General features: G+C 49.8%; 2 protein-coding genes across 5 annotated transcripts in view; one reads left to right on the forward strand and one right to left on the reverse strand.

Moving 5' to 3' along the window:
* PIP4K2B (phosphatidylinositol-5-phosphate 4-kinase, type II, beta) overlaps positions 1-6,017 on the forward strand; it is a 28,070-nt gene extending 22,053 nt beyond the window's left edge. Inside the window, exons 8-11 of one of the 4 annotated variants that reach the window (XR_001138247.1) lie at positions 346-604; positions 1,098-1,201; positions 1,853-4,068; positions 4,416-6,017. Coding sequence is in view for 1 of the 4 variants with exons in the window: in XM_012662840.1 (XP_012518294.1) it covers positions 346-604; positions 1,098-1,201; positions 1,853-1,933 (444 nt within the window). In the remaining 3 variants the exon portion in view is untranslated. Of the gene's footprint in view, positions 1-345; positions 605-1,097; positions 1,202-1,852 lie in introns of all 4 variants that reach the window. The other 3 variants (XR_001138246.1, XR_001138248.1, XM_012662840.1) reach the window with 3 other exon arrangements.
* Positions 6,018-7,128: 1,111 nt separating this feature from the next.
* Positions 7,129-14,066, reverse strand: PSMB3 (proteasome (prosome, macropain) subunit, beta type, 3). Its single transcript, XM_012662410.1, has 6 exons — positions 13,979-14,066; positions 13,461-13,645; positions 11,385-11,492; positions 9,774-9,951; positions 8,143-8,237; positions 7,129-7,239 (listed from the first exon to the last, which is right to left on the reverse strand). The coding sequence occupies exons 1-6, from the start codon at positions 13,979-13,981 to the stop codon at positions 7,191-7,193; spliced, it is 618 nt and encodes a 205-aa protein (XP_012517864.1). The 5' UTR covers positions 13,982-14,066; the 3' UTR covers positions 7,129-7,190.
* Positions 14,067-14,867: the final 801 nt, after the last annotated feature.

Genomic DNA, 14,867 nt, shown 5'->3' on the forward strand with positions numbered 1-14,867 from the left:
CTCTTGCTCAGGCTGGTTTCGAACTCCTGAGCTCAAACAATCTGCCCGCCTCGGCCTCCCAGAGAGCTAGGATTACAGGCATGAGCCACCGCGCCCGGCCTCCATTTAATATTTTTGGGCCACAGTTGACCATGGGTAGCTAAAACTGAGGAAAGCAAATGGTTAATGGGGGACTACTGTATTTAATAGTAAAATAAAATCCTTAGTCCTAGCCTACTTTATTGGGTATTTCAGAACTGTTTATAGAATTCAGTTTAAAGAAATGCCTTTCCCCCCCTTTCTGGATACTACTGGGATTTCCCATGTAACCTCTTCTTTCCATCCCTCTGTACGTCACCTTCCTAGTTCTTGGCCCAGCTGAAGATCATGGACTACAGCCTGCTGGTGGGCATCCACGATGTGGACCGGGCAGAGCAGGAGGAGATGGAGGTGGAGGAGCGGGCAGAGGACGAGGAGTGTGAGAATGACGGGGTGGGTGGCAGCCTGCTCTGCTCCTATGGCACACCTCCGGATAGCCCTGGCAACCTCCTCAGCTTCCCTCGGTTCTTTGGTCCTGGGGAATTCGACCCTTCTGTTGATGTCTATGCCATGAAAAGCCATGAAAGTAAGTATGAGCCTGTGCCTGTCCTGCCCCCTGCCCTGGCCCCCATACTTCCCCGTTCAGGCTCATTGTTTAGATACGCTGGTGGGTGTCTGGACCTCCACCTCATTCATTGGTGACTTTGGCCTCCCCCTGCCTCCACGCTCCCGTACAGGGTCACCACCAGTAACTTGGGCCTGGGGTTCCTTCTCCATTAGGCCTGCCTTCACCTCTCTGCTTGTCCTGGATGACTGAGGCATGGTTCTGCTCTAGTTCATGGATGGACAAAACCTTCTATATACTGTCATGTCAAGCCCACGGGGTAGCTATGAAAATCAAATAAGATAAGAACTATGAGACCTTCTGAGAAGGAGCCCACTGGTCATTCCTTTTCTCTGCTCCAAACTGATGGGGCTGGATCTGAACCTCACATCTGAAGGGTTATGGGTGCAACCCAGCTGCATTCTGCTCTTCTCCCTGCTACTTTTTGCTCCTTCCCTGCTTCCCCCCCGCCCAGGTGCCCCCAAGAAGGAGGTCTACTTCATGGCCATCATCGATATCCTCACGCCATATGATGCTAAGAAGAAAGCTGCACATGCTGCCAAAACAGTGAAACATGGGGTGAGTTCTGTCTGTTTTTGTCAAGGGCCCAGCTGGGTGGAGTGTGTCCGTGCTCACCCTGCGACCCCCAGGGAGGGTGGTCTCAGGCCTGCTGCTCTAAGGAAACACTCTCCCACCCTCTCCTTCCCCAGGGCAGAGAACAGGAAGAGCAGTCTGCCTGCCTTGCCTTGTGTTCCCTGCCGTCTCTACACCCCTCCCCCTCGCTGCCAGGCTGAGTAATATGCCCAACTTGTTTTTCCCTCAGTTCTCCAGCCCTTGGGGCCCTGAGCCCGCCAGCTCCTGTCCCTGGGGACTACTGGGCATGTCGTGCATCTTGTTGAACGGCCAGTAATAGCTTTGTTTACATGCCCACACTGCTCCCCACAGGCCTGCTTCCCCATGGACTTGAAGCTCCTGTTCTCCACACAGGGCCTCTCTACTACCTCCCCACCGCCTTCCCTCTGCTTCAGTGCAGGCCTGGGGTTATAAAGCAGGTGTGGGGCCAGGACGGTGTGAGACATGGGAACCGCTACCTGAGGTCCTGCTCAGTGTGGCCACCTGAGTCAGCCCTGATTCTGAATAAGAGGCTCCTGAATGTCCACGTTCCTCCCAGGTGCAGCTTCCTGATTAGGGCCAAGGAGCTTGACCTGAATTGGCTCTTGTGTATTACAGGCAGGGGCCGAGATCTCGACTGTGAACCCTGAGCAGTACTCCAAACGCTTCAACGAGTTTATGTCCAACATCCTGACGTAGTTATCTTCTGCCTTCAGCCAGAGCCACAGAGCTGGATGTGGGGCCAGGGATCGGGAGAGGGAGAGGGTGTATTTGGGCTAGATGGGAGGGTGGGGAGCAGAGTGGGGGGTTGGGAGGGCTTCAGCACTGCAGCCTGTGACACTGAAAGAGACACTGGCTGGGGAGGAGGGAGACAGCTGTGTGTGCTCACAGGATGTAATCTCACCTTCTGCTTACCCTTGATTTTTCCCCCCCACATTTGACCCATGTTAAAAAGGGGTTCCCTTTTTGGTACCTTATAACCTTTTAAGATACCTTGGGGCTAGAAATGATTTTGTGGGTTTATTTGGGCTTTGTTTCTGAAATTTCATTGCTCCAGGTTTGCTATTTATAATAATGTATATCATCACCCTATCCACCCTCCCCATCCGTGCCCAGCTCTCAGTTCCCTTCAGTAAGAGAGGCACCCAGTAGACCCAGCACAAGGGTCCTCTCAGAGCAAAGTGCTCTGACGCCAGATTGGAGAGGTCAGACGCCTCAGCCCTGCTGCATTTGATCTTGTCTGGATTCACTTTTTAATTTTATGGAGTATCGTGCACAACTTCTTCCACCTTTCCACCTTGGATCCACGTGAAATGTTACATTGTTCCTGCAGTGCTGTCCTCCCAAAGGAACACTCCAGATCAACACCGGGCATCTCAGATCAGAATCAGAGATCTCAGGGGAGTGAGTCATCCTCATGGGATGGTAAGGGGTTGGGGAGCTGCTGGGTTCTCGGACAGCTGGTTCTCAGAGAACCCCGTGAGCATCATCCAAGCCCCAGGCTCTCGGCCCCTGGAGTTCAGAAGTCCTCTCTGTAAAGCTGCCTCCCCTGGGTCAAGAGGAACTAGAAAGTACCTTTGGATTTATCAGGACCCTTGTGCTTAAATGGTTATTTCCCTTTGGGAAAACCCCAGAAACTGATGAGTATCAAAAGAGGTCTTATGCCCTCCATTTACTTCCTTCCGACCTCCTCCCAGGCACCCTCACTTCGGGCTGAGCTTTTAGCTGGGGGCCGATCTCCAAGCACCTGGAGTGCTCTTTGCAGAGATACCTCTTCAAGCCCCAGGAGTACCATGTAGGTAATCTGGCTCCCTGTGCCTGTGGTTTGTCACCTGTGCCCCCTGCCTTGGAGTGTGGCATCTAAACCTGAGGTTGCTTCTGAGTCACTTGAGGATGTGACCTAGGAAATCCAATTTGGAGGCTTGATGTGGGGTTTGATCTGGCCCCAGCCTTGGGGCTGTTTTTCCTTGTTGCCCCCATCTAGACTTTTGGCAGATCTGCAGCCCACAGGTATCCTTGGAAGGAGTGGCATCTGGCAGCTTCCTTCATGTTTTCCACCCACCTTCAGAGCCTGCTACCCAGGCCCTCAGAAATGAGCCACGTGTCGTTCTGATGCCGTCAGAGATTCTGGTCCGGCTAGGAGAGAAAGTGGCCCTGTTGCTCTGCACTGGGGGAGGTACATTCCTGCATCTTCTCACCCCCTCACCAGGAGCTGGGGATTTGGGATGAGATATGGTAAGATTTGTAGATAACCACAAAGACGTGAAGATGGTTTTTGGAACCATTTTGAATGAATAGATTGGTTTTCTGTGGCTTTCTCCAAACTCGGCCAAGCTCAGCTTTCTGGAGCAGGAACCAGCACTGTCTCTGTGCCCTACCCACAGCATGTAGGTCAGGAAGGAATGGAGATGGCATTCTCGGACTTCACTGGGGCTGCTGGATTGGGTGGGAACCCTTCTGGTAGCAGCAGATGGGGGTCAAACCACTGCCCTGGCCCCGCGAAGGGGCCATAGGTAGCTCTGAATAACTGCAGCAAGACCACTAAGTGACTTGGGAAACTTGGAACCGAGTGGCTCATGGAGAAAACAAATTTGACTTAGGAAAGGGATTATGTAAGAATAATGTCTGGACTTGATTTCCCCACGTCATAATCAAGAATGAAAATTTGGATCTGCTCCTCGTCAGGCCCAGCATCTCCAAAGCTCGGAAGGCTATCTTCCAGCAGCCTCCACAGCCTCGGGCTCCCACCGGCTTCTCTGCATTTGGTCTGCTGATCACGTTGCCATAATGTGTATGAAACGTGTAACACAATCTTACCAGTTAAAGACTACCAGGTATCTAACTTGTTTAACATTGAGTGTGTGCGTGTGCGTGTGTGTGTACGTGTGGGTTTTTTTTTTTTTTTTGTATATTGTTTACATTTTTGAGAGGTAGCATTCTGTTTCAAATGCTCTTTTTGTTTTTCTGACAGTATTGTTGATTGGGTCGAAACATTTTGAGCTGTGGTTTGGTGGATTTTAGATTTTTTTTTAAAGGTCATTCTCTGTACTATCTTCAAAACCTTGGGTTTGGCCCTCTAATTCCTTTGGCATTCAGATGTTTAAAAGCTGTTTATCTTGGTTTATACAAGTTTTCTTCCTCTTCGTTTTGTAATGATAAAGATGCTCTATTTGGTCTGCAGTCTGAATGTAGAGAACGCGAACTGATCCCCCGAGAGAGAATCTGCCCGACACCTTTCTCCCTGAGCCCCACCATTCGCTTCTGGGCAGTAGGAGGCATCTGAGGGGAAGTGACCACCCTCAGCCTCACTCCTTGGGGCCATGAAGAAAAGCTAGCCATTCTTACGGCATCCCAGAACAATGTTGGGTCTCCTAAGAAGAACATAGCATAAGGAGGAGGACGTGGCTGATTGGGTGAGGCCAGGATGGGGATCAGGAAAGGATTCCTCTCCGTTCTCTCACTCCACCACGTACGGGGTGGCATCCAGTCTCACCTCCAGTCCCGTCCCCTCTGCTTCCAAAGGTCCACAGCCAAGAAACTAGAGTCTCCCAGCAAAAAGTGAGGAGTGTCCTGAAAACTCCACTGAAAGACCACTAGATGGCCTCTGGCCCTGTTCCTGTTCGTGAACCACTGGGTCTGTGTCCCCAGCACAAGCTCCTTCCCTGCACCCTGCAGCTTGGGGGTTACAGGGCATGCCGGGAAGCCAGCGGTTCTAGGAGCGCAGGCTGAAACACTGCTCCACCTTTCCTTGTCTAGCTCAGGGGTCACCGGTCTGTGGCAGGCGCCGTGAGTTGCCCCTGTGCCTGTTATTAGTGGCACTCTCTAAGTTCCCACCACAGGCAGCTCGTCCTCCTCTCTTCCTACTTCACTTTTTTCTCTCGCTTGTGCTTTAGGCCTCAAACAGGTCTGGTAGTGCTCAGGGTGTGAGACTAGACTCCTGCCCTGGTGACTTTCCCCTCTTCATGGTCTGCCAGGGGCTGCCCTGAGAGGTGGACCAAAGACCCAGGACTTCTCAGTAGCCAGTCCCACCCCCTAGCTGTCTTTTTACCAGTTCAAGGTGGGAGAGAGAAAACACCTCAGCAGTCTCCAGCATTTGAGCTACTCAAGTGTTGGGAGTCAGAAGGGACAGTGTGTTTAAACAACCTTCAGAGCTCTGGCCTTAAACCCGTGGCTCCCCCAAGTCTAGAGACCTCACCTCTTTCTGGTGGTAATGCGGCAGAGGGTTCCCTCAATGGGAAAACACATTTGGACAACTGCCCCCAAGTCTACCAGCCATCTGCAGGGGGCAGTGACATGGCCCTAGCCCTCCTTTGAGATGTACCATTTATAAAGAGTGCCCCCAAGGAAACAAGGAGCTTCGGCTGTCCCTCAACAGGTTGTGCTGAGATCCCAGGACAGAGGATAGGGAGGAAACGTCTACAGGAGCCTCTTGTCCTTGCTCAGAGCCATCCTGTAGGGAAGTAGGAGCCAACAACCTTCAGGGGGAGGCCCAGTGCTGCTCAGCACACCCCAGCGTCAGGTCAGACCACTGTAGTAAGAAAAGGTGAATGAAGTTTAGATTCAACTTTTGGAAAAGCAGAATAAACTACCACCCCACCGTATGTGTGTGACTTCTCGATTTCCCATTGCAATTTCCATTTTTTAAATAGGAATTTTCAATCCCCTGTGCTTGTCTAATGTCTGCTCTAAACAGTTTGAGACCCTGTTACTGTTTTAAAATGCATGCATGTTAAGATGAATCTCCAACCTGAGGAAAAAAATAAAACTCAAAAGGCTTTGTGTATATCTGTTATGTGAGTCCTTTGGAAATGAGCTTCTGCCCCACCTTCTCCCCACCACAAGAATTAAAAGGTTTGGTCCCAGTTTTAGCGGCAGCTTGGGCTAAATCAACATATGACTTGAGTTTAGAGAAAGAATGTGGTTGAAGTCCGACTTTCAGATGCAAATAAGCAATGGTTAAGAGCACAGCACGGGGGTCTGCCTGTTGCCAGTTAGCTGTTACTACCATGCACAGGGAGGGATGGACAAACCACCCTCTCGCTCCTCCAGCTATGTGGAACCAACCCTGGCTAGGAGCCACACACCTGACTCCGAGTCCCAGCTCTCCCTGATTAGCTATGCAGCTGACTTCGAACTTGTCGCCTCTGTGTACGTCATCTCCACCTGAACACTTTTAGCTTAAAATCTACAGGTTCTCAAAGTGTGGTCCCGGACCAGCAGTATCAGTAGCATCTGGGAGTCAGAAAGGTAAATTCTCCGAGCCCACTCCAGATCCCCCTGAATCAGGAAGTTTTAACGAGCCCTCCCAGCGATCCTGACGGAGGCTAACATTTGGGAACCACTCTGCTACACAGATGTTCCACTTGTTTCTTATCTATTGCGCCTGTCTACTGCGGGTTGCAAGCTGCAGTCATTTGGGGAGCTTTAGAAAAGACAGGTGCGTAGGCCCCTAGAAAGAAGGTCAGAGTCTTGAGGGACGGTTTCAAGGTATCAGTGTTTTAGAAGCTCCACAAGTGACTATGTACAGGCCAAGTTGAGTAAAAAGGGTTCTCGTCTTTGGCATCAATGGAAATGGGTTTATAGCCTTGCTTTACCCCTTCCTAAGGTAGACTTGATAAGTTATTTAACGCCCCTTCATCTCTAAATAGGGACAATCTTAATTACTTTAAGTCATTATGATGATTAAATGGTAGAATGTGTAAAGCACTTTGTGCAGGGGCTAGCGTATAGCAGGCACTCCACAAGCGACTTGCAGATTATTCCCACTGGTGTCCCAGTGCAGCAGAGTGCAAGTCAAAAAGAAAACCCAAGGGCTGAGCTATACCCCAAGTAGCTATTTGTAACTGCCCAGCTGGGACAGAGATCTGTGGGAAAGCATCAAAGACAAGCAGGAATGAAAGAAAGGCTATTTTATTTCAAAAAAAAAAAAAAAAAAGGGGGGGCTCCGGGAACAGGGTTAGTCCATTCGGGCCTTCAGTGTCCTGGTGGTGATTTTGTCCTTCTCACTGCAGAGGGAGAAAATCATAAGAAAACATCTGCACCCATTTAGACCGTGACTGCACCTCCCTCTCCAGCCCTCAGCACCAAGCCCTTGAGCCCTGGCAGGGGAACACACCAGACAGTTGGCCCTGCTAACTCGAGGCGTAACTGTTCTGCAGTTACAGGAATGTTAGCTTGTCTCCTCTGTCTGCCGGGAGGAAGGGGGGATGAGAACAGAGACTTTGCACAGGTGAAACCACCCAGCACAGGCTTTCCCAGAAATGGGCTGGACTATGAAGCCCAAAAAAGGGAACGAGCTCCCCCAGGCCTAGAGAACACGTAACAAGAACAAGGTGAAGGTGTGCGGTGGGCTTCACCCTAATGAACACAAAAGAACATTGGGTGGTAAATTCTTTGTTTTTCCTGGTAATTAAGCAGGCTAGCCCATAAAAGGGTCCAAATGCTTACTCTGGAATGTAGGAAAGCAGCTGAGAGGACACTTTCTACCCTATCCAATTAGGTTCCTAGTGACAGCCCCAAACATTTAAGGGGAAAAAGGGGGATGTCATTTAGGGAGCTGGCTAGGGATGGAAAATGGTCCCCAAAGCTCAGTATATCACACAGTTCTAGGCTCCAGACTGGTGGGAGTTGGGGGAGAGGGTGGGGAGCTGCCTCCACACAGATCCCTAAGACTTTGGGGACGCCGTTAAAGAAGAAAAGAAATGTCTATTGGGAGCAAGGGGAGAAGACTGAGCGTCATGGAGCCTCACCTCACAGAGGCATGACCTTCTGCTAAACTGCGCCTGCCGAAAGCACCTTTCTTACCTCATACCTGACCAGGGGGCTAGGAAGATGGGGTGTGTGTTTGTTGGGGAGGGAGAGAGGCAGGGGTCTGCAAAGCTTCCAGACTTTTCTCAACTCATACTCACATAATGTGGACAATGACTCCCATGCCTGACACTGCATCCCGGTCCACAGCATTCAGCATGGCTTGGGAGATGGTTTCAAACAGGTGTTCTGGATCCTGTCAACAGAAGAATCCTTTCAAACCCACAGCCTCAGGCCCTAACTTGGTCTGGTCCCTTAATGCTTTTTTAAATTTGTAATTATTATGGGTACATAATAGTTGTATCCCTTAACTCTTTTCTAGGCTCAAGGTTCCCAGCTCTGGCCCCTGCCATAACTGAATTAAGGGATGGTTCCCTAGATGTGGGACGCCCCCTCAGCTCCTTCCTGGGAAGGGAGCAGGATGTGTAAAGGAAAGTGAAAGGGACTTCGAGCCCTGAATTTCTTCCACTAACAGTGGTGTGACCTTGGGCAAATAATATGTCCCTCCACTGAGCCTCACTTTCTCTTCTGTAAAACAGGGAGAGGAATCCCTAGTTGACTCCACTGTGCTTTATCAGCTGCCTAATGGGCTTTCCTCCCGGATGTCTAACAGGTATCTGAAAACTCAACCTGTGCAACCACAAACCCACTTCCCCCCAAACCTGCTCCTTCTACATTCTCTGTCTTGGTTAGCCTAGAAAACTCAGCCATCCCCTGTATCTCCTCCTCTTTCACTTCTGTTTTAAGTGACCAAGTTCTCTTGAATTCTGGCTGCCTTTCCCTCTCCCCACTGCCACTATCTTTGCTCAGGACCTCAGCGCCTCCTACAGGCATTAATAGCCTATTACACCCACCTGCAGGCCTGCGATTCCTCAGGTACCTTACTGCCAGGGAGAGTTCAAACTCCTCGGCATGGTATTCCAGGCCCTCCAAAGTCTCACCCCGACCTTGATCTCCAGCATCATCTCACCCCACGACCTACCCACACTCCAGCCACTCCCGGCTCTCTCCAGTCAATGAACACTTCTGGCCCCTCCTCTACCTTTGCACAGGCTGTTCCTCCTCCCACCAGGCCTTCTCTCTCCTCTTCCCAACAAAATGCATTTTACAGGTATTTGGGCATCTATCTTGTTTCATTAGACTGCAGCAAGCCCCTGAAGGCAGAGAGTTTCTGGTTTCCCCAAAGCCTGGCGGAGCTGGCACTGAATAATAACAGCCAACGCTCACTTGCAGATCTCTTTGCATGTTTTCCTCAATACCACTTCTCAGGTAGATTGTATTATCCCCATTTTACAGCAGACATCATGGAGGCAGAGAGAGGTAAAGTGACTTACCCAAGAACATTAACTAAGTGGTGGGTGGATCCAGTTTCCAACCCAGACAATCTGGCCCCAGCCCCATTCTGTTCAGCTGCCTCTAACCCTATACCTCGTTAAAGCTTTGTTCAATGAGTGGGTATGAGAACCCTATAAACTCAATGTAAGGAATAATTTATTTATTGTTGTAGCAAATATCTGACTGGGGTCTCCTAACAGACGGTGCTCTCCTCTGACACCAGCCTGCCCTGGCAGGTGGAGTTTTTGGAGATCCTCCCAAGAAGCGGCAGCAGCTGTGACTTTCTCTCCCACCTACAGCATTCTCCCACATTACTTGTCACATAAACACATTTTTTTCCCTGATGGCTGAGGGTGGGTACCTCAGAGCCCAGCCCTGCTCCATGCCACCAACTCACCATGTTGGGCTCCCAGAGGGACTCGCACATCCCGTACATTTGTTCAGCGCAGGTGCCACTGACCACAAAGTCATCAGTCACCATGGGGCAGCCGATGAGGTCTAGAGAGCAAATGAAGGGCTTAAAGGTCTTCGGGTCCAACCCAGCAATGACTGGCTCAGTGTAGTAGGGGCCAAACCTGTGGGCGCCAGCACCAGAGAGAGAAACCAGAACTCAAGAACGCTCACTTTCATGTTCAGACCTATTCAGACGAGGCCTTGGCCCAGACCCAGGGTGGGAAATGAACAACCTGTTTGGAAAAATCACCTTTCCCTGTGGCCAGCTCTGTTTAACCCTTTTCCCCTCTCCTGGCATCTGGCAATGCTCTAAGACTTTTTCATCTTTCCTCTGATACCATCATAGCCTTCTCACCCCTGACCCTCACTACCTCTTCCTTTCTTTGGGAGTTCTGTTTTCTTCTAATCTTCCTTCTCCTGATCCAAAGTCCTACCACTATTTGATCCTCTATTTGCACATTTATACCTCTACTTCTTCTTCTTTTTTTTTTTGAGACAGAGTCTTGCTCTGTTGCCCCGGCTAGAGTGCCGTGGCGTCAGCCTAGCTCACAGCAACCTCAAACTCCTGGGCTCAAGCGACCCTTCTGCCTCAGCCTCCCAAATAGCTGGGACTACAGGCATGCACGACCATGCCCGGCTAATTTATATATATATATATATATATATATATTTTTAGTTGTCCAGATCATTTCTTTCTATTTTTTAGTAGAGATGGGGGGTCTCGCTCTTGCTCAGGCTGGTCTTGAACTCCTGACCCTGGAGCAATCCACCTGCCTCGGCCTCCCAGAGTGCTAGAATTACAGGAGTGAGCCACCGCGCCAGGCCTATACTTCTACTTCTTTAGAAAAAAAATTGAGGCAGTTTATAGGAAAAACACAGAAAAATAAAACTAAACCATTAAAATGGAATACAAGACTCTCTGAACACAAAGTTTTGTTCTGTGCCTCCTAGCAGGCAAGGCAAAGAGGGATACTCAGGGGGCTGGGTAACTCTCATTGTTTGCCAAAAGGAAATGGCAGCTCATCAGAAACTTGTTCTAAACAATGGTCTTTGAGAAAAACCAATCTTAGGGATCTTTATATACAGACGGTCCCTGACTTACGATGATTCAACTCACAATTTTTCAACTTTACAATGGTGTGAAAGTGATAAACATTCAGGAGAAACTGTACTTTGAATTTTGATCTTTTCCTGGGCTAGCACTGTGTGGTATAATATAATACTTTCTCATGATACTGGGCAGTGGCAGAGATCCACAGCTTCCAGTCAGCTAGCTATGTGATCACAAGGGTAAACAACTGCTGCTCTACAGTGTCCTGTGTTGTAAGCGTTTTTTAGATATTGTTTTTGCATCCCATCATGTCTATAAAATGCCCATTTTCAACTTACAGTGGGTTATAAAGTGAGGGAACATCTGTATAAAATACTCAATAACTAATGGCCAACATCCTCAATAAAAACAGTAAGGAAAAAGAATCCCCTTCCTTGGTACCCCCTCCATACTACATTCAAAGATTTCTGTATTCCCTCAGTCCTAGGCTTTACTTCCACTCACCGTTTCTCATACAAGAGGTTGGCCACCATACTCATCAGGGTATGAGGTTTGATCTGCCGACCTTCCTTCAACTCATACAGGTTGAGTCGGAACTTCAGGCGCTGGGCACTGTGGTCAGAGAAAAGCAAGTTAGTAAATTGTTGCTGAATGTCCCCTAGTGTTCACCCTGTGGAGGTCAGGAGGAACACAGACGACATACAGTCTCAGTCCCTGCCAAGGGAAAATTGCAAAGTCTTATATGTGTTAACAAGCAGCAGCTACTATGCTAATGGTCTGGAAGGTGACTAAGAAAAAAGGCCATACTTCTCAGGGCCATTTCAGAGCCTCAGAAAAGCCCCCGCATAGAGCAGACCAATACCATACCTGCCGATGGCAAAGCAATGAGTTGCAGGACCCCAGAGCAAAGAGCCTTAGGAACAACTTTAGTTACATCTTACAGGTAAGGAAACTGAGGCCTAGTGAAATTAATAGTTACTGCCTACAACTCAGTGAGAAGAGCCTCCCATAAAAAAAAAAAAGAAATGGTGGAAGGGGAATGGCAGTGACTGGAGAAGGCTGATGGGAGCCTTCACAGTGACAGGAACCCTAAGCTGTCATTCTGACTCTATCAGGACAGGAAAAAAGGGCAGGCTAGGCTAGATCTCAGGAAGGCATTCTTCTTGTTCTTGAGACTGAGGGAGGCTTTTAGAAAAATGAGAGAGAACATTTTATGACAAGCTTCCACCCACATTAGTGAACTAGTCTTTTGACCTTCTAGGAAATAAGTCCAAGAGCTGCTGCTCCTTAGGCCACCAACTTCCTGCAGCACCTGCCACCTGCGACCACACATTCCCTCTTGAAATCTTATCCTGGGCTGGGCTCAGTGGCTCACCCTGTAGTCCCAGCTACTCGGAGGCTGAAGCAGGAGGATCCCTTGAGCCCAGGAGTTGGAAGCTGCAGTGAGCTGTAATCATACCACTGCACTCCAGCCTGGGCAACAGAGTAAGACCCCTCTAAAAAAGAAAAAAAAAGAAAGAAAGAAAAAGAAATCCTATCCTGATTATTTTCCTCTCTCCTCTGGCTTCTCTTCTTCCCTGACTACTAAATATAAGGCTCTGCTCTCAAACTGCAGCTGATTTTCTCTCTCTACATACTTTGTCTCTCCAGAATCTGCTCCCACAGATTTAACACATCACTAATGCCTCTCCAACCCTGAGAGGTAATTTCAAAACCCCAACTACTTGCAAGATGTTTCTATTTGGCTTGCCTTGTCTCCTCAAAATTGGCGTCAAAATCAAAGTCGTCAACTTTCCTCCCAAACTAGTCCTCCTAACTCCTATATTTCAGTCAACATGCTCAAAACAGGAATCATTTTTGCAGCTTTTCTGGATTGCCTACATGTCAGGTACCAGTCTAGATACTAGTACCAGATAAAAAAGACACAGGTCTTGACTTCGGTTCAATGGCTCTTTCTTTGGCCCCACAATACCCAAGTAGCCACTGGTCAGCAACAACTCTCAGAAATCTCTTCCTTTCCACCACTACTACTCCATTAGGACCATAACCCTCACACCAGGACCATCAGAACAGAGACCTACCTCATCCCCCAGACTCTCCCTTCTCTCAAATCCACTGGCAATTAGATGACTCATCTGGCAGTTAACATGTACTAACTCATCATGGGTTAGTTATCTTTCTGTATGTCTGTCTTGTCTCCTAACTAGACCCGGAAGTTCTTTAGGGACTGGGCACCCATTCTGGCCTTAGAGAGACCTGCGTTGGGATCCTGGCTGACACGCATCAACTTGCATCTTGGGCAAGAAATGAGACCCTCAGTTTCCTCATCTGCAAAAGGAGACAGCAACATGGTGGTATCTAGACGAGGATTAAATGAGTCCACGAACATAAAATGCTTTCCACACAGTAAATGCTGGTAAAAGTTGATTGGGATACATCTCTTTATCGCTATGGTGTTCCGCAAAGTTTCGAACTCACAGGTGGTGTTTCGTAGATGACTAACATCCAAGCCGCTCAAGAAGCCGGGCAAGGATGGTCCAATAAGGGGCCTGGGTGTGGGCGGGGACCCCTGACACTTACACTGTCTGGACATCAGTGGCGAGTCCGGCCAGACCGATGTACAAACGGTCACCCATGGGAAAGATCTTCTGAAAGTCCGTGGTCACCATCTGGGCCTGGATCCCGAAGCGCCTGTCTGCAGCGATGGCCACACAGTTTTTCCCCTTCATGGCCATGACGGCCCCTCCGTTATAGGACATAATAGACTGGGGCAGACAAAGCGGAGGGGCTCAGCTCGAGAAGTCAAACGCTGCCCTGGCTCCCGACCCAGCCCCAGACCCGGAGACTCCTGTACGCCCCGTTCGTTCTCCATTCTGGAAGTGCCTGGACGCCCGAAACTCCAGCTCTGAGATGAGCACTGTGTGTGGCAGCGAGGAGCCGCAGTCGCCGCTTGGTCCTCACCGCGGTGCACTCCCGTTCGAACCAAAGCCGCTTCCTTCCATCGATCCCTAGGCCCGCTCTGCTCCCAAACTTCCCCTGACCCCCTCTCCGTTTCTAAATCCCTACCCCGTGCCCCTTTTCCTTGCTCCCCATCTCACCATGTTTGCGGTGTACTAGGACCCCCGATCTCCGGTGCAATTCCCGTAAACCGGTTCTCGCCGTCACTGCGCAACCGCCCTCGCTGCTTCCTCTCCATGGGCTAATAGGCCGACTCTTCCCGGTCACTTGGGCTTTCTATTGGCTGTACGTCCCTGTCAGTCACCGGTACAGCATAGTTTGGTTGAGAAACCAAACGGAGGCGGGGAAAGCGGAAAGTGAAAAGTCACTGTGAGTGAGGAAGAGCCTTGCGTCACGGTGCATGCTGGGATCTCGGCGGACCTGGATTTGGGACCGCCGCGACGGCGGGGCGGGACCTGCGCGCACGTGGGCTTGTGAAACTCGGTTTGAGGGCTGCGGCCCCAGCTGAAGGGACGCCATGACGCTTATCAACATGCTGTATGAGTTTGGCTACTACTCATGCTAGCTTATTTATTCACTCGAGAAATCTTTGCATCTACTGTGTCCCAGGCGCTTTGCTAGGCTCTGGATAATCACTGGCCCAGAACAGCGCCTGGTATATAGGAAGCGCCCATTAAGTGCAAATTTAACGATGTGAGGCGGGAAAGGGAGGGTATTCTGCTTTTTGCAGGGTTCAGCTGTAATTGGGAGTTTTTAAGGCCGGAGGTTGTTTCTTGGGACGTTTTGTAGGTCGACTTCACGTATCCCCAAGTCTCACGTCACCCTAAAAAGGGATGTTCTGGGCCTCTCCACATTTAAGGTAGAACCTGAGGATAGCCAGTGCCGACCCTTCGCGGTGCCAATGCAAGAGAAGCATGCACGTCCCGCGTCCTTCCCTCCCAATCCTCGCCGCCCCTTTCCCGGGATCGGGACCTTTCCCTTCGATTTCTTTCGTTTGATGGCGGGACCTCTACTGTGGTTTCTGCGCCG

Source organism: Propithecus coquereli, unplaced genomic scaffold, assembly GCF_000956105.1.
Source record: "Propithecus coquereli isolate 6110/MARCELLA unplaced genomic scaffold, Pcoq_1.0 Scaffold119, whole genome shotgun sequence".
Lineage (NCBI taxonomy): Eukaryota > Metazoa > Chordata > Mammalia > Primates > Indriidae > Propithecus > Propithecus coquereli.